Here is a 24,976-nt window from a genome sequence, read left to right on the forward strand (position 1 = left end):
GCAAAACGAGTTCTATGGGGAGATGTGGTAAGGGGGGGAAGAGCGGTACCAAACTTGGAGTGGTACTATCTGGCGGCACAACTTCGCTTAATTTTGGATTGGGAGAAGGGAGTAGAGAAACCGGCTGTTCAGGTGGAACAGTCATATTCGCCGCAGAGATCATTGAATTTGTTTTTGTGGACCACTGAGGCCGGGGGGAGGGGACTACTAGGGGACTGTAGCCCATATCTTAGACATTTGTTAGGAATTGTCAGGCCTGTGTCACGAAAGTGAGCCCTTGGACCAAACAACGTCTGGCAGCCAGACAGTTCTGATCTTACCTGGAGAATCAGGCCAGAGACCTCCCAAGAAGGACCGGCTTAGGGCAGACAGAAACAAAGTCCAGGTTCAATCAGAGGTTCAAAGGCAGGCGGCAGGCAATAACAAAGTCCAGGTTCAATCAGAGGTTTAAAGGCAGGCGGTAGGCAAAAGCAAAGTCCAGGTTTAATCAGAGGTTCAAAGGCAGGCGGCAGGCAATAGCAAAGTCCAGGTTCAATCAGAGGTTCAAAGGCAGGCGGCAGGCAAAAGCAAAGTCCAGGTTCAATCAGAGGTTCAAAGGCAGGCGGCAGGCAATAGCAAAGTCCAGGTTCAATCAGAGGTTCAAAGGCAGGCGGCAGGCAAAAGCAAAGTCCAGGTTCAATCAGAGGTTCAAAGGCAGGCGGCAGGCAATAGCAAAGTCCAGGTTCAATCAGAGGTTCAAAGGCAGGCGGCAGGCAAAAGCAAAGTCCAGGTTCAATCAGGGGTTCTAAGGCAGGCGGAAGGCAATAGCAAAGTCCAGGTCCAATCAGAGGTTCAAAGGCAGGCGGCAGGCAAAAGCAAAGTCCAGGTTCAATCAGGGGTTCTAAGGCAGGCGGAAGGCAATAGCAAAGTCCAGGTCCAATCAGAGGTTCAAAGGCAGGCGGCAGGCAATCCAAAACACAGAACTCAGGGATCCGCAAGTCGAAGCCGAAGCAACGAACACTGCCAGTGACTGCCCTTAAATAGCCCCCTCCATCTGGAGAACACTCAACAGCTGATAGAAAGGAGGGGCCCACAGCCAGCCCCAGGGCTCCGGATAGGCTGGTCCCAGAGAGAAGGCGGAGTCTAGCCGCGACCAGCCAATCCGGACCCTGAAGGGGCGTTTCCTCTGTTCCCAGGTCCCGCACCCGGAAGAGACTTGCAAGTTAGAGAGCGCCGGCCATTTTGGCAGCGCCGGCGCTCTCCGGCCGCCACCGCGCTGAAGCGGCGAACCGGCATAGCCCAGGAGGCGGGTACAACTCTCCGCCCACGCTGCCCATAGCCAGCGATACCCCGCTCCTCCCTGCTCGCGGAGAGGGGCATCCCAGCGGGCAAGGCGGCGCAGGTAAGGGTCGCGACAGTACCCCCCCCGTAAGCCCCCCCTCTCCGTCTAGGTCCAGGCTTAGTAGGATAACGAGAGTGGAACTCGTGTAACAAATCAGGGGCAAGGATATTAGCCACTGGCTCCCAGGAGTTATCCTCAGGACCAAAGTTCTTCCACGAGATCAAATAAAACAATCGACCCCGCTGGAGTTTAGAGTCAAGTATCTCTTTTACCTCGAACTCTGGATCAGGGTCAGAATCAGGAACCAGTATCTTCTTTGGAGCAGGATGCCAGTGGGAAGTCCTAAAAGGTTTAAGCAGAGACACATGAAAAGCATTGTGAATGCGCAGATTACCAGGTAAGTGAAGGCGGTAGGCCACCGTCCCCACTCTAGATGACACAGAAAATGGCCCGATGAAGCGAGGGGCAAACTTCAGGGAGGGAAGACGAAGCTTGAGGTACTTGGTGCTGAGCCATACTCTCTGTCCCGGCTGGAATACGGGAGCGGCACGGCGACGCTGATCAGCACATTGTTTGTACCGAGCAGCCGCCCTCCCCAACTGCTGACGGACTGTCCTCCAAGTTGCATGAATAGTGGTGAGAGTAGACTGGAGCAGTGGGGGAGCTGTAGTCAAAGGAATCGGAGGTGGAAGACGTGGATGACGCCCAAAAACAGTGAAGAAGGGTGACGTCCGTGAAGCAGAATGAAAACTATTGTTGTATGCAAATTCAGCCCAGGCCAGGAGATCAGTCCAATCATCTTGACGAGCATTAGTGAAGGCCCGAAGGAAGGCTTTCAGGGTCTGGTTTGTCCGTTCTGCCATGCCGTTGGTCTGAGGATGATAAGCTGACGAGAAATGCGTGGTCACCCCAAAGGCAGAACATAACGATCTCCAAAATTTAGAGGTGAATTGTGACCCTCTATCACTGATGATACGATGCGGCAGGCCATGCAGCCGAAAAATGTGCTGGATAAATTGGGAAGCCAGAGTCTTCGCGGATGGCAGGGACCGCATGGGAACAAAGTGAGCCATGCGAGAAAAACGATCCACCACCACCCAGATGATCGTGTTGCCCTTGGAACATGGAAGATCAGTTATGAAGTCCATCGAGACCTCCTGCCATGGTAGATGGGGTACAGGTAACGGTTGAAGAAGCCCCCACGGCTTGCCTGGCAAGGACTTGGTACGAGCACAGGTAGGACAGGTAGAGACAAACTGCCGAATCTCCTGGGTCATGCGGGGCCACCAAAAATAACGGGAAATAAGGTGATAGGTTTTACGGAACCCAAAATGTCCCGAAAATGCCGCAGAATGACCCCACTGAAGAACCTTGCGACGAGATCGAGCAGGAACCGGAGTCTTGAGACAGGCGGAGGCCCCCACCATAGGAGAAAGGCAAGCAGGGTTGAGCATAGGATAGAGCTCCTCAGGTTCCTCCGGTGCGTCAAAAGCTCGGGAGAGGGCATCTGCCTGAATATTCTTTTCTGCGGGACGAAACACCAAATGAAAAGAAAAACGAGCAAAAAATAGAGACCAACGGGCCTGCCGGGGATTCAAGCGTTTGGCATCCTGCAAATAAAGCAGGTTTTTGTGATCAGTGATGACAGTAATAGGATGCGCAGCCCCCTCCAGTAGGTACCGCCACTCCTGAAAGGCGAGCTTTAGAGCCAGCAGCTCTCTGTCCCCGATGGTATAATTACGTTCAGCTGGCGAAAACTTCTTAGAAAAAAAAAAACAAGGATGTTTCTTACCAGAAGAAGTGGTCTGGGACAGCACCGCCCCCACGCCCAGAGCAGAGGCATCGACCTCCACGATGAAAGGCTTCGTGACATCAGGACTCCGGAGCACAGATGCAGACAAGAAAGCCGTCTTTAAGGCAGAAAAAGCCTCCAGGGCAGCAGGAGACCAATGTCGAACATCCACCCCCTTCCGAGTAAGGGCTGTCAAAGGAGCTGTGAGGAGCGAATAATGGGGAATGAATTGTCTGTAGTAATTAGCAAAGCCAAGAAAACGTTGCAAGGCACGGAGACCCTGGGGAAGCGGCCAGTCCCGGATAGCCTGCAGTTTAGCAGGATCCATTTGTAATCCAACAGCAGAGATAATATGTCCCAAAAAAGGAATGGTGGAGTGATGAAAAGCACACTTCTCCAACTTGGCAAACAGGCGATGATCCCGGAGTCGTTGAAGCACAGTGCGGACATGCCCGGGATGATCCTGAGGTGAAGCAGAGAAGATCAGAATATCGTCCAAGTAAACAATGACTGAAGAATACAGAAGATCCCGGAAAATGAAGTTGATGAAGTCTTGAAATACAGCAGGAGCATTACACAGTCCAAAGGGCATGACCCGATACTCAAAATGGCCTTCGTGAGTATTAAACGCAGTTTTCCACTCGTCCCCCTGACGGATACGAATCAAGTTGTAGGCCCCTCGCAGATCCAACTTAGTAAAGATGACAGCCCCCTGGAGTCGATCAAAAAGCTCCGGGATAAGCGGAAGGGGATAACGGTTCTTGACTGTGATGTTGTTAAGTCCTCGATAGTCAATGCAGGGCCGTAAGGACCCATCCTTTTTAGAGACAAAAAAGAACCCCGCCCCGGCAGGAGAAGAGGATGGACGGATAAATCCTTTACGAAGGTTGTCCCGAATGTAGGCCCGCATGGCAGCAGATTCCTCCCGGGACAAAGTATATAAACGCCCTCGAGGAGGCATAGTGCCGGGCAACAACTCAATGGGACAATCGAACGGGCGATGGGGCGGGAGGGAATCTGCCTCCCGGGCATCAAAAACATCAGAAAACTCCTCGTACTCCCTCGGAAGATGAGCATCACAGGGGTGGAGGGCTCCAAGTAGTGCTGGCACATTAATAGGAAGAGGGTGCACTGGTGTCAGACAGGTTTCAAAACAATGACCACTCCATTGGCTGATCTCTCCCGAAGGCCAGTCTATGTAAGGCGCGTGCAGCCGCAGCCAGGGAATACCTAGAATTACAGGATGGATGGCCTGAGGTAAAATAAGAAATTGTATCTCCTCATGGTGAAGAAGGCCCACCTGCATCTGGAGCGGGAGAGTGAGATGAGTAATAGGCTGAGGTAAAGTGGAGCCGTGAATGGAAGTGACTTGAAGAGCTGGTTTACAGGAAATAACCGGCCTTCCTAGGCCCTGAAGTAGCCTAGCATCAATAAAGTTGCCTCCTGCTCCTGAATCTAGCAAGGCTAGGGTGTTTATCCTGAATTCTTGCCAACGTAAGATAATAGGTACAGTCATTAAGTTATCCGGAAGGGTTCCTGAACGACCCAAAACCACCCCCTTCACCAGGCTAGGGTCTAAGCATTTCCCGGCTTGTTGGGACACCCTTTCACAAAATGGCCAGGTTTCCCGCAGTACATACATAGTTTATTTTCCCTCCGGTGGGTTCGTTCCACAGCTGTCAATCGGTGCCTGCCAATCACCATAGGCACCTCCGGTGCCTCCACCGTCGGAACCACCGCCTCCTGGGGAGAGACAGTTCGTGGTCTTTGAGGGGAAAACCTGCGAGGCGGACGAGAGGCAATTTGTTCTCGTGCCCGTTCCTGGAAGCGGACATCAATCCTAGTACTTAGAGAGATTAGAGCGTCCAAGGTACTAGGGATCTCCCGGCCGGCTAGCTCGTCCTTAATGCGCCCACTCAAGCCTTGCCAAAAAATGGCCGTAAGAGCCTCTTGATTCCATTTGAGTTCTGCCGCCAGAGTACGGAATCGAATAGCATAGGCTCCAACCGTACTGCTTCCTTGCTGGATCCGTAGTAGTTCTCCTGCAGCAGAGGAGGGACGCCCTGGAACATCGAAGACCATGCGGAACCGACGCAGGAATTCTCCAAGTTCTGAAAGGAGAGGATCCTGTTGCTCCCAGAGAGGTGAAGCCCATGCCAGAGCCGCACCGGAGAGTAATGAGATAATGTAGGTAATCTTTTGTTTGTCCGTAGGAAAGGAGGCAGGTTGCATGTCAAAGAGCATTTGACATTGGTTCAAGAATCCGCGGCATGCGGAGGGTGTGCCGTCAAACCGGGGAGGTTCTGGCAAACGAAAGGCAGGCTGAAGTGGAGATGTCCTACTTGCCCCGGGAGTCGGTGCTCGCTGTGCTGACATCTGGGAACACACATCCTGCAGTACTCCAGACAATCTGTTGAGCTGGGCCTGCTGCTGTTGGAGAGCTTGGGCCAAGTCGGTTAGATCAGGCTTATCTGGCGAGCTCATGGCTTCGGCTTTCTGTCAGGCCTGTGTCACGAAAGTGAGCCCTTGGACCAAACAACGTCTGGCAGCCAGACAGTTCTGATCTTACCTGGAGAATCAGGCCAGAGACCTCCCAAGAAGGACCGGCTTAGGGCAGACAGAAACAAAGTCCAGGTTCAATCAGAGGTTCAAAGGCAGGCGGCAGGCAATAACAAAGTCCAGGTTCAATCAGAGGTTTAAAGGCAGGCGGTAGGCAAAAGCAAAGTCCAGGTTTAATCAGAGGTTCAAAGGCAGGCGGCAGGCAATAGCAAAGTCCAGGTTCAATCAGAGGTTCAAAGGCAGGCGGCAGGCAAAAGCAAAGTCCAGGTTCAATCAGAGGTTCAAAGGCAGGCGGCAGGCAATAGCAAAGTCCAGGTTCAATCAGAGGTTCAAAGGCAGGCAGCAGGCAAAAGCAAAGTCCAGGTTCAATCAGAGGTTCAAAGGCAGGCGGCAGGCAATAGCAAAGTCCAGGTTCAATCAGAGGTTCAAAGGCAGGCGGCAGGCAAAAGCAAAGTCCAGGTTCAATCAGGGGTTCTAAGGCAGGCGGAAGGCAATAGCAAAGTCCAGGTCCAATCAGAGGTTCAAAGGCAGGCGGCAGGCAAAAGCAAAGTCCAGGTTCAATCAGGGGTTCTAAGGCAGGCGGAAGGCAATAGCAAAGTCCAGGTCCAATCAGAGGTTCAAAGGCAGGCGGCAGGCAATCCAAAACACAGAACTCAGGGATCCGCAAGTCGAAGCCGAAGCAACGAACACTGCCAGTGACTGCCCTTAAATAGCCCCCTCCATCTGGAGAACACTCAACAGCTGATAGAAAGGAGGGGCCCACAGCCAGCCCCAGGGCTCCGGATAGGCTGGTCCCAGAGAGAAGGCGGAGTCTAGCCGCGACCAGCCAATCCGGACCCTGAAGGGGCGTTTCCTCTGTTCCCAGGTCCCGCACCCGGAAGAGACTTGCAAGTTAGAGAGCGCCGGCCATTTTGGCAGCGCCGGCGCTCTCCGGCCGCCACCGCGCTGAAGCGGCGAACCGGCATAGCCCAGGAGGCGGGTACAACTCTCCGCCCACGCTGCCCATAGCCAGCGATACCCCGCTCCTCCCTGCTCGCGGAGAGGGGCATCCCAGCGGGCAAGGCGGCGCAGGTAAGGGTCGCGACAGGAATATGGGGAGTAGTTCGGAGACGTTGAGGGAGGAGGGAAGGGGTGTCCTTGGCTTCACTTTGTTGTGAGCCTAGGTTTAGAGCAGGTAGAGAAAATTCTACATTTGCAAGATGGGAAAGTGTTACGAATTTGCCCGTGTGTCAGGCTCTCATCCATCTCGCCCCCTGCTGGCAGGACCTGGTGGCTGCTATGGATTAACTACTTGCCGCTTCCCATGTTCCAGAAGTCAGACTGGTCCGGTCCGGGTTTTTCAGTCTTCCAGACTGGCGTGGGATTTTTGGAACTAAGCAGCATCCTTACCTGGTGTACTCCCTTGCTGTGTGCCTTTATTAACCACCTGGAAACTTTCTAGTTTGCTTTGCAACAAGGGTCCACAGTGGAGTCTCAGTCTCTGAGAGTTTTGTTGCATTGCTACCTTGCTACTTTTCGTGTCAGCTTGACCTTTGTCTGGTTACTGATTTATTCTTCTGCTTGCTGACTACCCCAGACCCCGGCTTGTTTCACTGGCTTATTCTTCTGCTGCTGTCTGGTCAAGACATTGTTGGATCGTGGACTTTTCTCCTGCTTGCAGCTGCTGCTTCTGTTCTAGTCCGGTCCTGCCCTGTCCGGTAAGTCCTGCCGGCCGCCTGCAGCCGGGGGCTCAACTCCCGGTGAAACGCGGCTAATGCAGGTGAAGTCTAGGGTTCCTACTTTGCCTGTTCCGGCTCCTTGCCTCTGCTGCTTCTCCGGTCCAGCTGCTCAAGTCCGGGCTGTGTCGTGTTGCCTTTTTGAGGGGTTCTCCTGCCACTGCCGACTGTCGGTAGTGGTCCAAGGGCTCACTGTTCGTGACAGGCGCTGAAGCGTGACAGAAAGGAAGGGATTGGGGGACGGAGCAAGATGGCAGCAGTTACATCTCTACGCGAGTAACATCGAGGTGTCTGCAGGAGTTCAAACGCTTACTCTATTTCCTAAAATAATTTGTTTGCCTGTTTCAAAACATGCCCCATACAAAGAGGAAAGCATTTGTTAGAGCCGGAGCTCAGACGGCTCTTACCTCTACATCGACCCAGCAGACGCTCGATAGTTTTCTCGCGGGAATCGCAAAGACGGCGTCTGGAGGTCCCGCTGAGCTACTAGCAACAGGAGAGGCTGAGCTTTTGGGACAGGATATTTTGTTGTCCCCTCCAACGCGTTCTCAACCGCCGCAACCGACTATGGAGTGGATCCGCAAAACCGAGAAGACGATGTAGCGGTGACCCAGCTGGGCCCCATGGCGATATCCCCAGTCGGAGCCTTTTTGCCATCCAAGGCCCAGAAAGCGCCGGTAACACTTGAGACTATATGGGAGACACTTCAGACAGTCTTAGCATCGACAAGCAAGATCGACTCTCTTGTGAGCAGTGCTTTTTTTGCAGAAAAAAAGGTGCCGGTACTCATTGTGGGTGGGGTCACCACACATGGCACCGCCCCTATTATAGCCACACCCACATTAGCCACACCCCTTATACCAGCCATGGCGCATATAAGCAGACATCATTGAAAATATTATACTAGTATAGGAGAAAAAATAATGTGATTTTTTTTCATTATAAATAATTTCTGTAAGCTGTTACAGCTCCAGTATACCCAGTGCAAAATAAGACAAATTCCAAACACTAAAATGAAAATAAAATGATTTTTTTCTACCTTTGTTGTCTGGTGACTTTGTTTTTCTATCCATATTGGTCCCAGTCTCTGATTCTGCTGCTCTCTATCTGTTCTCTTAACTCCGTTTCCAGGACTTTCTTTCCATTTATTTCTTTACTTTCCTCCTTTCTTCTTCTTTTGTTGCCCTGCATCCATAAGTAAAAGCTGGGTCCTCCTCCATGGAATTGACTGGAGGAGGTATAAGATGTATCTAGCTTTTGCCTATTTTCTCCATCCATGTGCAGTTTTTCTCCTCTTCCCTTTCCCTCATCTCCATCCATGCGCATCTTCTTTTTTCTTTCCTCCCCTCCATTCATGTCCAGCACTTCTCCTCTCTCTTCCCCTCCATCCATGTCCAGCATTTCTCATCTCTCTTCCCTCCTCTGTATCCATATCAAGCAATAATTCTCTCTCCCCTCTCCTCCATCCAAGTCAGCATTTCTCCTCTCTCCTAGCCAACTCCTCCATCCATCCATGTCCAGCAATTCTCTATCTCCTGCTCTCCTCTCCATCCATTTCTAGCATTTCTCCTCTCTCCCCTCTCATCCATGTCCAGCAATTCTCTTTTCCCTGTCCTCCCCTCCCTCTCCAGCGATTCTCCTCTCTCCCCTCCATGTCCAGCAATTCTCTCTTCCCTGTCCTCCCCTCCCAGCGATTCTCCTCTCTCCCCTCCATGTCCAGAAATTCTCTCTTCCCTGTCCTCCCCTCCCCGTCCAGCGATTCTCCTCTCTCCCCTCCATGTCCAGAAATTCTCTCTTCCCTGTCCTCCCCTCCCCGTCCAGCGATTATTCTCTCTCCCCTCCATGTCCAGAAATTCTCTCTTCCCTGTCCTCCCCTCCCCATCCAGCGATTCTCCTCTCTCCCCTCCATGTCCAGAAATTCTATCTTCCCTGCCCTCCCCTCCATGTCCAGCAATTACCTCATCCCTGCCCTCCCATCAATGTCCAGCAATTCTCTCTCCCCTGCCCTTCCCATGTCCAGCAATTCTCTCTCCCCTGTCCTCCCCTGCCCTTCCCTCCCATCCCATGTCCAGCAATTCTCTCTCCCTTGCCCTTCCCTCCCATGTCCAGCAATTCTCTCTCCCCTGCCCTTCCCATGTCCAGCAATTCTCTCTCCCCTGTCCTTCCCTCCCATCCCATGTCCAGCAATTCTCTCTCCCCTGCCCTTCCCTCCCATGTCCAGCAATTCTCTCTCCCTTGCCCTTCCCTCCATCCCATCCTATGTCCAGCAATTCTCTCTCCCTTGCCCTTCCCTCCCATCCCATGTCCAGCAATTCTCTCTCCCTTGCCCTTCCCTCCCATCCCATGTCCAGCAATTCTCTCTCCCTTGCCCTTCCCTCCCAGCCCAATCCCATGTCCAGCAATTCTCTCTCCCCTGCCCTTCCCATGTCCAGCAATTCTCTCTCCCTTGCCCTTCCCTCCCATCCCATGTCCAGCAATTCTCTCTCCCCGCCCTTCACATGTCCAGCAATTCTCTCTCCCCTGCCCTTCCCTCCCATCCCATTGATTTCCAGCAATTCTCTCTCCCCTGCCCTTCCCTCCCATTATTTCCAGTGATTCTCCGCCTCTCCCCTGCCCTCCGATCGACGTGCAGCGATTTTTCCGTCCCTCCCCTGCCCTCACCTCTCTCATATCCAGCGATTCTTCGTCCCCCAGCGTCCTCCTTCACTGCCTGCCAGCCAGCGTCGGACGGACTCAGAAGCGAACAGTGCAGGCAGCGATTGGCTGGCAGCGTCGTAGCTTCCCTCTGCAAGTCCCGCCTATGCGTAAACAGGAAGTTGTAGGCGGGACTTGCAGAGGGAAGCTACGACGCTGCCAGCCAATCGCTGCCTGCACCGTTCGCTTCTGAGTCCGACTGGCTGGCAGGCAGTGAAGGAGGACGCTGGGGGACGAAGAATCGCTGGATATGAGAGAGGTGAGGGCAGGGGAGGGACGGAAAAATCGCTGCACGTCGATGAGAGGGCAGGGGAGAGGCGGAGAATCGCTGGAAGTAATGGGAGGGGAGGGGAGGAGGAGAAAAAGGTGCCGGTACGCCGTACCGTTGCGTACCGGCACAAAAAAAGCACTGCTTGTGAGTAACGTTCAGACTTTATCTAAAGACCTTACAGTAATGAAAAATGAAGTCTCAGAAAAAACACACCATTTAACTGATGAAAATGCAAAAATGAAAGAAATTTCTGCAAAACTTATACAAGATAATATATTGATTCACAACAGATTGGAGTATTTTGAAAATTATAATAGAAGACTTAATTTGCGCTTATTGAATTTTCCAAGAACTCCAGTTTATTCTCCTTTACAAATTTTCAAACGGTATTTGGTGGAAAATTTGAAATTTACAGAGGATAATATACCTCCGTTGAATAAAGTATATTACTTACCATCCAGAGGTTTGAAGGATAACACTCAAGCTTTACCACAAGAACAGCCTGATTTAAATGTTTCTGAGTTACTAGAATCTTCTTTAACTGAAATAACTGAAAGACAAACTCTTTTGGTATCCTTTATTTTCCAACAAGACCTGGACTCAATTAGAAAAATGGCATTAAAGAATTTACAAGTTCCTTTTTATGGGAAAAAAGTGTTTGCTTTTCCAGACGTTACAAAACAGACCCAGGTTAGAAGGAAGGAGTTTTTGGCATTAAGATCAGATACATTAGCCTTGGGTGCCTCCTTCAACCTAAATTATCCATGCAAATGCAATGTAAAATATCTAGGGGTTAAGTATGTATTTTTTGTTTCTGAGCATTTGAAACAATTTATTAGTCAGAAAAAGGTCTTATAATTTGTGTTGGAGCTAAGTAGATCTGATTAGTTTTAAAATGAGATAATTAGGAAAATAGCGATCTATACTGTTAAGCCTTTTTTTTAATTTTACTTTATTTTTGAACGATATGTGAAACTTGACTCCTGAGTATTGAAGCTCTAGCCCCCACACATTGGGGTCTAATACAAGTTGATTAAGATTGTTTTCTTAACATTCCATTTTGGAAAATTTCCTGTAATATGTTTAAACTGTTTTGCTTTTTCAAGAATGTATTCTTGTAAATATATGAAACTGATAAATAAAGAAATTAAAAAAAAAAAAAAAGAAAGGAAGGGATTGGTGTGCTTTAGGGATGTGCTGCATGGGAGTCGGTTGTGGAGTTTGGGGGAGCTGAGTGCCCATTATGGGCTATCTGAGGGAGATAGTTTTGCTTACATGCAATTAAAACATTTTGTGGTCACATCCGGGTGGAGGAGGGAGAACATACAAGATAGGGAAAATCTGGAAAAATTGTGGTTACTGTTGGGGAAAGTCCCGAAGCCTATCTCAGTGATATATCAATATTTTCGAGGCGATGATCTCGAACCTTACCCATTTCAAGGGGCGTGGGAGGATTTGCATTATCAATTTAGTGAGCAGGAATGGGAGGGCATATGTGTTGGTACAAGAGAATGCCTACAAGGTACTCACACGGTGGTATTACACGCCAGAGAGATTGAAAAGGATGTACCCAGGGGTTATAGATGAGTGTTGTAGGTGTAAAGCACAGGGGGGCACTTTTAAGCATATCTGGTGGACTTGCTCAGGAGTGGTGCCATTCTGGCAGGAGGTGATGAAAGCATTGGCTCGGATAATGGGAGTTTCTTTGGTGTGCAGTCCTCAGGTGTGTCTACTGGGTATGCATAATGACCGGGAGTCCTGGGAGGAGAGTAAAATGATGAGATGGGGATTGGCGGCAGCCAAATGCCTTATAGCGCGATGCTGGAAAGCAGTAGATCCCCCAAATTTGGGAGATTGGAAAATTAAAGTGAGGCAATTATGGAGTATGGAGCGCCTGATGGTCTACAGGAGGGACGGAGAACTTTGACATAAAAAGGGATGGACAAGACTTCAACAAATAGTGGAGGAACTATAGGAGAGGGATTGGGAATAATTCTGTTGGGGGAGGGGGGAAGGAGGGGAGGTTAGTTCATAGAGAAGGGATTGGTTTTGAGTGGGGAAAGTATTCTAAAAATTGAGTTGAGGGTTAGGGAGGGTGGGTGGGAAGGTAGGGAACTGAATGGTTGGGGAGGGGAGGTATATACTGGGGATCAGGGCCAGTTGAGAGAGAGTTGATTTGAATAGTTGTATGTTACAAAGTGAAGAGTTGGATATGTAGTGGACCTTATGGGAAGCACATGTTGTGGGAGAGAGTAAAAGTGCAAATGTAAAGTTAGTTATGTACTTATGTGGGTATGCAATATATGCAATATGCTGTTATTGTTCTTGGATGCTCATGAAAATCAATAAAAAATTTAAAGTGAAAAAAAAAAAAAAAAGAAAACGATAATGGAATTCAAACATGCGTGGGATAAACACAAAAGAATCCTGTTTAGAAGGATTGGATCCATGGAATCTTAGCGGAGATTGGGTGGCAACACCGGTAATTGGGGAAACAAAACAGGAGCTGGGCAGATTTCTACAGTCTGTGCCCTGATAGTGATTGAATAGATAAGGAATGTCTGGAGTGTAAATTTTAAGTGGTTTCGACATTAACTTCAGAAATTTTAGTACAATTGTTTCCTAGTCAGTGTGCTTGTGTAGCACTTCTGTCTTGTTTCCTAGATAGTGTGCCCATGTGGCACTTCTGCCTTGGTTCGTCTGTTTGTCTGTGTGCTAGGGTTATCACTTCTGTTTTGGTTACTGTCGGTTTGTTCTGTTCTTTGATTGAGTGGCTGTGTGGAACAGCCTTGCTCTTCTGTGTGGCTTCCCTCTAACCTTGTGGCCACGTGGCCCAGCCTTGTTCTCTGCCTTGCCTTGTGTTCTGCCTATTTTGTGAGTTCTGCCTAGTCTGCCTTGCATAGTGCTGTGCCTAGTCTGCCTCACCTAGAGTTCTGCCTAGTCTGCCTTGTTTGGAGTTCTACCTAGCCTTGCCTAGTGCTCTGCCTAGTCTGTCTTGCATAGAGTTCTGACTAGTGCTCTACCTAATCTGCCTTGTCTAGAGTTCTGCCTAGTCTGCTTCTGTCTGTGTGTATGTGCCTTCTCTTTTTGCCTTCTGTCATTGTGCATGGGTTCCAGTTTGGCCTTGAAGACCGTATGAGAGGGCTCTGGTGTGCACAGGTTCCAGTTCGGCCTTGCGGCCCATTTGAATGCCCTTCCTCTAGCTTTACTTGGCTCTGCTCTTGTGTACCCTGTTCCTGCCTGTGTGCTTCTTGCACTTCTAGTCTGTTCCAGTCCTGCCTAGTCAAGATCAGTTCCTGTATACCTCATTCCTCCCTGTTTGCTCATTGCACTTCTAGTCTATTCCTGTTTACCCTGTTCCTGTCTGTGTGCTTATTGCACTTCTAGTGTGTTCCAGTCCTGCCTCTTTAGTCCAGTCCTGTTTGGAAGGTTCACTTGCTGCTGCTGCCATTCGTCATCAGCAGCCCAAGAGCTCACGTTTCCCTGAGTCCATAACAGTTTGCAGAGGCCCCCAGAGCCATGACCGTGACAGTTTGCAAAGGCCCACGAGGTTGTGAATGTGACATGGGTTGGTTTTGGATCTGAATAAAACTGAGTTTATGATTGTAGGACGAAAGAGGGATGAAAGATGGCCTCTGTCAGTGTGTGGTGTGGAAATGCAGATTAAGAATGAGATGAAATTATTGGGGGTGGTACTGAATGCACATTTTACAATGAAATCTCAGATTACCCATGTCATTGGTACATCATTTGCTCAATTACGTTTGTTATATTGACTGAAGCCTATGATGTCTTTTTCTGATTTTCACACTGTTGTACAAAGTATGGTGATATCGAGGTTAGATTATTGTAATTCTTTGTATCTGGGGATGCCAACTGCGAAAATTAAAGCATAAATACATAAGTACTGCCATACTGGGACAGACCGAAGGTCCAGCAAGCCCAGCATCCTGTTTCCAACAGTGGCCAATCCAGGTCACAAGTACCTGGCAAGATCCCAAAACAGTACAATATATTTTATGCTGCTTATTCTAGAAATAAGCAGTGGATTTTCCCCAACTCCATTTTAATAATGGTCTTTAGACTTTTGTTTTAGGAAGCCATCCAAACCTTTTTTAAACACCGCTAACTGCTTTTACTATATTCTTTGGCAATGAATTCCAGAGTTTAAATACACATTGAGTAAAGAAATATTTTCTCCGATTCATTTTAAATTTACTACATTCTAGCTTCATTGCATGCCCCCTAGTCCTAGTATTTTTGTAAAGAGTAAACAAGCGATTCACATCTACCCATTCCACTCCACTCGTTATTTTATAGACCTCTATCATATATCCCCTCAGCCGTCTTTTCTCCAAGCTGAAGAGACCTAGCCGCTTTAGCCTTTCCTCATAGGGAAGTCGTCCCATCCCCTTTATCATTTTCGTCGCCCTTCTCTGTACCTTTTCTAATGCCACTATATCTTTTTTTGAGATGCGGCGACCAGAATCGAACACAATATTCGAGGTGCAGTTGTACCATGGAGCGATACAAAGCATCACTTTGCATTCTCATATTAAACGTCATCTGCCATTTAGACGCTCAGTCTCTCAATCTCGTAAGGTCCTCTTGTAAGTTTTCACAATCCTCTTGCGATTTAACAACTTTGAATAGCTTTGTGTTGTCGGCAAATTTAATTATTTCACTAGTTACTCCCATCTCTTGATCTTTTATAAATATGTTAAAAAGCAGCAGTCCCAGCACAGACCCTTGGGGAGCCCCACTATCTACCCTTCACCATTGAGAATATTGACCATTTAACCCTACTCTCTGTTTTCTATCTTTTAACCAGTTTTTAATCCACAATAGCACACTACCTCCTATCCCATGACTTTCCAATTTGCTCTGGAGTCTTTCATGAGGTACTTTGTCAAACGCCTTTTGAAAATCCAGATACACAATATTGACTGGCTCATCTTTATCCACGTTACCAGCAACTCAACCAATTGAGTTGCTTGATGCTGGTTGGTGCACAAGCTTTCCTCCACAAACACTGTCTGTCATGCCACTTCCAGCACTCTGCAACCACTAAATTCTTTCCTACCTGCCTCCTCACACAGCATGGGCACTCCTTCCGCTTCAGGGGGTCCTCAATGTTGCCCTGAATCCAGGCTGTCCCCCAGAAGCAGCACCTTCTTGAATAAGTCTTACCTCCATACAGCCTCCTCACTGATGCTATCTAAAAAGCCAGTTAATCATTTAGGGCTCCTTTTACCAAGCTGCAGCAAAAGGGGACCAGCGCTGGTGTCAGTGTGTGTTTTATACATGCGCTGAGGCCCGCTTTTACCGCAGCTGGTAAAAGGGAAGTCTTGCTTTCATACAGAAAATGACCAGGCGGCAAGTAAAGCACTTGCCTCTCGGCCATTTCGGGGGGGGGGGGGGGACCCTTACCACCACCCATTGAGGTGGTGGTAAGGGCTCCTGCATTAACCTGGCAATAACCAGGCAGCAAGCAGCACTGCCTGATTACTGCTGGGTACACTCCAGCGCTACAAAAATAAATAAATTTTTGTAGTGCCAGAAATGACAGTGTTTTAGGGGTGGGAAGTACCACCGGGCTGCTGCGGTAGCCTGGCGGTACTTCCTGTATATCGAGTGGTAGGCCCACGTTGGGCTTACTGCTGCTTAGTAAAAGGAATCCTTATTAGAGGAACATAATCATAGAGTCATGGTATGGTCGCATTTTCAATATGATAATACAGGTTATATTGAGTTAGTCCTCACTGGACCAAACTTGCTTTCCTTGTGCCATCACCATCCAGTTGGATAGGCAGTATCTTAAAAAGTGGAGGATAAAGGATTTTTATTTTACATTTATATCCCACATTATCCCAAGCAAGTCGCATTCAATGTGGCTTACAATTGAAAATACAGTGAGACAGAATAATAGAATTCAGTTATATCATGGGAGCAAGTAGATGGATATGTCTTAAACTTTTAACAAAGATGATATTAGCATATATACCCAACTGGGAATTTAAAAGTCTGTCCTTTAATGAAGCAGCATATTCAGAAATCATAGCCATAAGTATAGACAGTTAATCAAACATAATCACATTCACACACCAGAACAGGCATCCATACGCACACTGCAAAAGTAAACAACAACTTGTACAGAGTACATCCAAAACTTAATTTTTATTTTATCATTTTCATCTTCCAAAATTCTAGACAGCAGATGTACAGATCAGTAGGACCCAAAGAAGTCCAAAACAAGTAAAGTCAGAAACAATACAGTTTATATCTAATTGCTCAACCACCCTTAGGATTCACCTTTGGGTTTAAAAAGCAAAACCATGTGCATGTAAGGACTGGATAAACAAAACAAAGTTTAAAGCAAATGCCCTTGCTATGTAATACTTGGTAGCAATAATGTAACAGTGATGAAATATTCACATAGAAAGCACCCTGCACCAACAGATTTATTTTCCACTGAACATAATTAACTTTGTATGAACTTGGAGGCTAATAGTGTGCTGAACTGGACAATATTGGCACATTTAGACTGACTATGAACAGAATGTCTTCATGAAGGAAGCCCTTCCTTCATTATTCAATGAGGGAAGGGCCCCCTCTGAAATAGTAGTAATAAAAAAGGCAAATGCATTTTTATAATATACCACTGCATTCTACAAAACAAAAAGAGCAAGTTCCCACATGCAATATTTTTTCTTTTGATGTAGGCCAGGAAAAAAGATGTTAAATGCTCCCAGGTTTCAACCTAATTATTTTTTCAAGTTATACTTATAAATAGTAAGTCTTATTGTTAAGCACCTAATTCTTATAAAATGTCAGTTTTGGCGGCCCTTTACTAAGTGGAAAACATCTCAGTAGCCTAGTGGTTAGAGCACCAGTCTTGACATCCAGAAGCGCCCAGTTCAAATCCCACTGCTGCTCCTTGTGATCTTGGGCAAGTCACTTAACCCTCCATTGCCTCAGGTACAAAATTAGATTGTGAGCCCGCCAGGGACAGAGAAATGCCCAGTGTACCTGAATGTAACTCAGCTTGAGCTACTACTGAAAAAGGTGTGAGCAAAATCCAAATCTCTATATATAAAAGGCACCACCAACATTCTAAATGAAGCCTCCAGCCAGAAGTGTGAAGGGGGAGAGATATCCGGTTTCCCCATGAGTGTCTGCCCTGCCCTCGCTCTCTCTATAACACAAACAGTGAAGGAAAACACAGCAAAGCACAAAATCAAATCACTCTCTCTGTAACAGTGAAGGACTCAGAAGGAGGAGGGGAGAGAGGGCAGAAGCCCTCACTATCTCTGTAACACAAACACAGCACAGCAGGAAACAACACTGAAGGACTCGACTCCGAGGGGGGAGGGGACAGAGAGCAGAGGGGACAGACAGCACACTCCCACATGCACACAGAAGAAAACCTTGCTAGCCCCCATTTCATTTGCATCAGAAACGGGGCTTTTTTACTAGTAAATAAATAAATACAGGGAGTCCCTCTAACCAGCCCCCCAAATGACACAATGATTTACAATTTAGAACTAATTACTACTGTAACCAATGAAACCAATATTTCCTCTGTACATTCATATGCTGCACAAGCAGGCATGTTTGAAAATATAAGTGAAATCAAATAAAAATGCTACTAACAATAAAGAAGAACGTGGATAGAGCAGCTCATAGGTTTGCCTGCTTTGTTTTGAGTGAGTGGGCATGACAGCTGCACACAGATGAGAAAGGGAGATTAACCTAATTGGCTATAGTTTTTTGACGTCATGCCATCTCCTATTCTCAATCTAACGTCCTTGACCACAAAACACTCTGAAACGCATTCACACCAGTGTTGCCAGGTGGGCGGTTTTACCGCCCAATTGGGCGGTTTTCCGCGACCCGCCGCGGGAAATTTTTGCCCGCGGCGGGTTGCGGTTTTTTGGGCTGTTTTTGGCCTTCAGGGCGGTTTTTTCGGCCGCGGGAGGGGGGCGGGGTTAGTGACGTTTTTGGGTGGGGTTAATGACGTTTTGGGCGGGGTTAGTGACGTGGGAGGCGGGGCCGATGACGGGGAGGCGGGGCCGATGACGGGGAGGCGGGGCCGATGACGGGGAGGCGGGGCCGATGACGTGAGAGGCGTGGCCGATGACGGGGAGGCGGGGCCGGTGATGTGGGAGGCGGGGCCGGTGACGGCGGGGGCGGGGTTGATGACGGCGGGGGCGGGGGTGATGACGCGGGGGTGGGGGTGTCAGGGGCGGGGTTTGTGTTTGGGCGGGTTTTGGGCTGTTTTTTGGGCTCGATTGGGCTGGAAAAAAATTTTCCACCTGGCAACCCTGATTCACACACTACAGGAAAAAAAATGGTGATGGCAGAGTGAGGTCTGGACAAGGATGTTGGATGAAAACCAAGGAGGATAGATTGAGAATAGGAGATGGTTTGTGCCAGATGTGAGGGGAAGACAAAGCAGGGCAGACAACAAGGTGGCACCGGACACCGGCGCTGGACAATGCTTCAGCTGGTGGAGCCCCTGCCAGCAAAACCAGGAGCCCAGGCCCCCCGTAGCTACACCACTGCTCCAGGGTGTCCATCCTATTGCAGAGTTTGGTATCATCCGCAAAGAGACAAACCCTACCAGACTACCCTTCCACAATATCACACAAAGGTGTTAAATAGACCCGACCCTAGGACCAATCCCATTATAATTGTGTTTGCGTTTGGGTAATAACTGAGAAAATGCTGTTGAAAACTAACTTGAAGAAGAAATAAATATATATCATAGACCTGGAAAATGTTGGCACATTTAGACTGATTCTGGACCGCATGAAGGTAGCTCAGCCCTCATTATTTTATATATTTCTTTTAAATAGTAGTAATAAACACTATTAAGTGCATTTTTATAATATACCACTGCATTCTGATAAAAGGAGCAAGTTCCCACAGACCATCTTTCTCTTTTGTTCTAGGCACAGGAAAAAAAAGATTTTAAATGCTCTCAGGTTTTAACCTAATTCATGTTTAATGTAGGATATACATAAGTTAACTCTTCCTCTCTCAGATCCCCTAATGTATCTGTCACACATGAACCTTATTTTAGCACATCACCTTGTATTTGTTCATACCGGAATTGGTGAACGCTGATACGGTACTAAGTAAGCCACATTGAGCCTGCAAATAGGTGGGAAAAATGTAACAAATAAATAAAAAAATATAACTGCCTTAAATAAGTAATTAAATAAACAGATAGAAACTCGGAATGTTGAGCACCTGCTTCTCATCATGATGTCTGAGTGGACCTCTACCAGGAGGGGGGGAAAACACTCTGCACGAATATAACACATGCTAGGGTGTCCCTATAACCAACTACTCCAAATGACACGCTGATTGCGATTTCTAAACAAATTACTACTCTGCTTACGAAAAGTTATTCCGTTATTATACTTCCTTTGTGTACATCAGTATGCTACACAAGCTGGCATGTTTGAAAATATAAGTAAGAATAAAAAAAAAAACCGACAACGTGGATGGAGCAGCTCATAGGTTTACTTTATTTTGCGTGTATGCAGAACGACGGCTGCGCGGGGAAGGGGAAACATAGCTAAGCTGAATGATTCAGCTTTGTGACGTTATGCCGTCGCCTGTTCTCAATCAAATCTCATTGGAGCTCTAGAAAGAGGCTTGAAATGTATTGAGAAGAGCTATTGGAATACCAAAATGAGGTTTGGATTCCTAGAGACGGACATCGTTCAACGCACTTCCGCCAACGCTCGGAGTCGGCGACACGTAGATCCAAGATGGTGGTAGTATTGGTGAGTGGCTGAGATTCTTTTCGCTTACTTTCTGGGCCTTTGGGTCCTTGGCCAGAAGGGTTAGTGTAGAACATGTATGCCAGGGGCCCGTTTCGGATATCAGTAGGGGAATGGGAATTGTAGACGGAGAAGCATGTTTTAAGGCAATTATCTTAACCGTTTGTTCGTGTAGTAAATGTGCTACTGTAGATCCATGATCCGGTGAATGAAAGGACATTAAAGTAACAGTTTGTGTCTCGGGGGCCAAGACGAGGCCATTCTAGGGTACATAAATGCAGTTTATTAAAGTTTTGAAAACATAAATATCATCAGAAAGAAACAATATTTCCCAACAGTAATTTTGATATTGGTATATTTCTAAATTCTCTGAAACATTAAAAGTTTCAAACATAAGCAATAGTTAGGAACAGTTATTATATATGTAGCATATTGTAGTGAATATAATTTTCCTTTCCAACCCTTCTAAAATGTGACTCTCTTGCTTCACTTTTCATAATTAAGTACAAAATAGATGTTACAGTCATAAAAATTGTTCCTAAACAAGGTCAAGGTCGTCTGATTTTCCTTTCCCCAGGTATTTCTCACATGGTAGCCATATAGACTGAAAGGTTTCTGTTTTATTTTTCGTTTGATAAGAGTTTGTGACCGTATGAGTTCAGGTTGGGTCCCATATTGCTTCCTCTCTATCCCTCTCCTCCACTTCCTGGTCCAACATATCTCTCTCTCTCTCTCTCTCTCTCTCTCTCTCATCCGACTTCAGTATATGAGGATTATATATTTATCCTTCACTGATAAGCGTCTCATTCTAAACATTGGCAAGTTCACTAAATCAAAAAGTGTATTTTCACAAATCACAAACCCTTCTTATTCAGAAATCAGTGTTTCTCAGCACCAGCACACACTCCTGTTTGCCTTTTTTTTTTTTTTTTTTTAATAAAAGATCAGAATTTCAGTCAATTCTTTCAACACTGCCTCAGCCAAACTTCCTCTTTGAACCTACTGCTTGAGCCATCAGCCAGTCAAATGGCTTTTAGCTGTCTCCAGGTCATTTGATAATTATGCACACTTCCCTGCGGTATGCCCTCCTCTCAGCGTACATGCTCAGAACAAACTGTCAATGGACCACAACGTTTAAGCAATCATCGCTAATTACTTTTATCACTCTCCAGTCTTACTTGTACACCATCCTCCAAACCTCTTTGAACACTATTCAAGCTCACCCTGAATAGAGTTCTTCCCACACCAGGGTCAAATAGCTCTGGTTGTATCATGTAAAGCAACTTTACCACAACCAGAATCTGTTCACTGTACTTGCATGAAGCTAGCAATAGCAAAAGTGCTATGGTACTGATGAGAATGACCCTGGTTATTTGAAGTCAATGTTTCTTGACTTACAGCGGAGTATATGTGGTAAATCTAGTTCAGTGTGTATGAATCCTCAGTTGAGTCAGTTCAGCTAATGGCTTCAGGTAGATATTGAACAAAATGGGTGACAATATTGATCCTTGTGGTACTCCACAGATCAGCGCCCACAGTAGAGATGAGATGCTGCCAAAGAGTATGGGCTGTTGCTGTCTGACAGAATCTGAAACAAGCAAGTAATGTGCCACTAATACCTTTTACTGCCAGTTATGCTAACATGATATTGTGGTCCACAGTATCAAAATGTGATCAAACATTCAGCAGTACTAACACAGAAGCAAAATCCTTATCTCGGTTTCTGTAAAGATAATCTAGTAGGGGTACGATGTGGTCTGAATCCAGGTTGACATGAATCTAGTCAATCACTTTATTTATGCATTTATTATATTTGTACCCCGCTCTTTCCCACCTACAGCAGGTCCAGTGCGGCTTACATAGTAAAAGAAAGCATCTTACATGTTAAAGAATACAGTAAAAACAAGGAAATGTAGGAACAGTATTATAAATTCTCTGTTCTAAACAATTTTTGAGTTGAACACACTGTTCTGTAAATTTTTCTAGAAATGGGATGCTAGATATTGGCCAGTAACTTTAGAGTTTGTCCAGGTCAAGATAGTTGTTCCTTAGTAAAGGACAGACCACTGCCTTTTTTTAAATGCTGTTGGCCGTTGCCCATTAGAAAGGTGTTAATGATTTTTGTGCCTTCTTTCGATGAGGCTCCTGCTTGCCTGCTGCAGTATCTTTTGGCAGGGGTTGAGGGAGCAGATAGTTGGTCAAAGGCCCCTGAGAATTTTGTCAAGGCCCTGTTCTGATATTGGTGGTGGTAGTTGCTTCCTCAGCATTGAAGGGGTTAATCCAGCAGTTCACTGCCATCACGGGTGCTAGTGAGAGTGTTGGGAAGCATATGCTTGAAGCATGTAATCATAATCTCGAGGTGGCGATCACCATGTTTCTGGATAGTGGAGGGATTGCAGAAGAGCCCGGCACCAGCTCTGCAAGAACAGCTGTATTTTGGCCTGTTACAAAGGAGAGATGATTTTGCATCTCCGCTGTGAAGACTTTTTCCAACTTGGAACCTTAATTTGGCTGTGTTCACATTGTCTTCTCTGCTTGCCATCTGGGACAATCCTTTCAACTGCCTGTAACATTTACGGTGTGGCAAAGCCCCATCTCTTTGCCGACATTAGCAGCAGCAGCAGCTGCCTAAGCGTCATGTCCTGCACCTTAGTATACACCTTTGTGGGTAACTGAGGGGCAAACATATTTGTAAGTAGATTAGTTTGGATTGTACTGTTCAGCATTACTGATTGTTGGTGTTGATAGTGTTGAAAATTGGAAAACTAACTTGGTTTATTTTATGGTTATTACTAGTAAAAAAGGCCCGTTTCTGTTAGAAATGAAACGGGCGCTAGCAAGGTTTTCCTTGGAGTGTATGTTTCAGAAAGAGCATGTGTGAGAGATGGAGCGTGTGTGTCAGAGAGAGAATGTGAGAGAGAGAGAGACAGAGTGTATGTGTTTGTGCAAGAGAAAGAGTGTGTGAGAGACAGTGTTTGTGTTTCTGTGTGACACTGTGTGACAGAGAGGGACAAAGACAGTGAGTGTGTGAGTGAGAGTGTATGTGGCAGACAGAGAATGAGTGACTGCGTGTGTTGTGTGAGGAACCCCCTCCCTCTCCCCTGCCCCCTTGCACCCAGGCATGTGCAGCGACCCTCCTCTCCCCGTGTTCCCCCTGCAGCCACCCATGTCCAGCATACCCCTGTAGCCACCCATGCCCATCAACCCTCCTCTCCCCCTGCTGCGTCCTTCCTGTCTCCCCTGCTCCCCCTGCAGCCACCCATGTGGTCTCAGGCCCCCCCCCTCAGCATCCCTCCTGTCCCCCTGCAGGCACGCATGTGCAGCGTCCCTCTTCTCTCCCCTGTCCCCCCTGCAGCCAGCCATGTCCAGCGACCCTTCTGTCCCCCTGCCCCCCCCCTGCAGCTACCCATGTCCAGCGACCCTCCTCTCCTGTGCAGCCACCCATGTCTGAGTACGCTCCTCTCCTTTTTCCCTGTTCCTCCCCTGTGGCCAGCCATGTCCATCGACCCACCTGTCCCCCCTGATGACCACCAACCCTTCTGTCCCCCTGCCCGCCCTGCAGTATCCGTCCTGTATCCCCTGTCCCTCTTGCAGGCACCCATGTGGTGTGTGGAGCCCCATCCCTATCTCCCTGTTCCCTGTCCCCCCTGCAGCCACCCATGTGCAGCGACCCTCCCCTCCCCCTGCTTCCTTCCAGCCACCCATGTCCAGCAAGACCCCCCCTTCCCCCCCCCCCCCCCCAGCCGGAGCAGCACCCAAAGAAAGCCCCTTGTCCCCCCCTTCGCGCATCACCCGACTCCCCCACCGTGGCACATCACCAAGCCCCTCCCCCCCTCATCAACCCCCTCGCCACCCGCAACCGCTAATACAAACTGTGTCCGGCGGCTGCTGCTTCTGCTATTCAGCAGCAGCATCCCGTACATAAAGAAAACAACCAAAAAAAAATCCTCCTAAAACGCACCTCCGTTGAGAAGCATCTCACATTGGCTGAAGTCTCAGCATGCGCTCCTCCTCTCCCCTCTGACATCTCGGCGTTTTTCCGGGGTCTTCCGGCAGGGACACTGACGTTGAGGGGAGAGGAGGAGCGGCTGCAGAGACGTCAGCCAATGTGAGATGGTTCTCCACGGAGGTGCATTTTAGGAGGTTGTTTTTTTGTTTGTTTTCTTTATGTACGGGCTGCTGCTGCTGAATAGAAGCAGCAGCAGCCGCCGGACAGAGTTTGTATTAGCGGTGGCGAGGTGGTCAATTTGGGGGGGAGGGGCTTGGTGAAGCAGCGGGGGAGGGGTTTGGTGATGCGGCGAGCAGGGAAGGGGGGTAGGGGCTTTCCGATGCCCTGTTGCACGGGTTGTTGTGGCGATGCGGCGGGGGGGGGGGCACTTAGAGGTGCACCGTCGAGGCTGTTTGTGTGTGTGTGTGTGTGTTTGTGTGTGTTTGTTTCTGTGTGTGTGTTTATGTGTGTGCGTTTGCGTGTGTGTGTTTGTTTGTGTGTGTGTGTGTGTGTGGGGGGGGGGGGTTGTGGGTGGCTTTTGTGGTCGTGTGGTTGGGGAGTTTGCCAGCAGTCTGTAGCGATTCCTAGGCAGGGGGAGGAGTACGGAAACACTCCCCCTGCCTGGGTCATTGTTTGTTGGAGGGGGTTGCCAGTTGGTAGGGGTGCCTTTATGGATCCCTTTACTCTCTGTGTTCCGCCCTCGAGGGCGGGGCAGAGAGACATGGTGAGTTGGATGGCTTCACCACCATGAACTTACGAACTGTTTAGGGATTTTGCAGATGGTTTCAGCAGGTTGTCTTCAGAATGTTGAGGTAGCGTTTTATGTACAGACTAGTAAAAAA

General features: G+C 48.0%; 1 protein-coding gene across 1 annotated transcript in view; it reads left to right on the plus strand.

Moving 5' to 3' along the window:
• Positions 1 to 20,075: 20,075 nt before the first annotated feature.
• Positions 20,076 to 24,976, plus strand: part of TM9SF4 (transmembrane 9 superfamily member 4) — a 324,536-nt gene continuing 319,635 nt past the window's right edge. Inside the window, exon 1 of the mRNA XM_030211308.1 lies at positions 20,076 to 20,149. Coding sequence (XP_030067168.1) covers positions 20,135 to 20,149 — 15 coding nt within the window. The 5' untranslated portion in view covers positions 20,076 to 20,134. The remainder of the gene's footprint in view (positions 20,150 to 24,976) is intronic.

Source organism: Microcaecilia unicolor, chromosome 8 (genome assembly GCF_901765095.1).
Source record: "Microcaecilia unicolor chromosome 8, aMicUni1.1, whole genome shotgun sequence".
Taxonomy (NCBI): domain Eukaryota; kingdom Metazoa; phylum Chordata; class Amphibia; order Gymnophiona; family Siphonopidae; genus Microcaecilia; species Microcaecilia unicolor.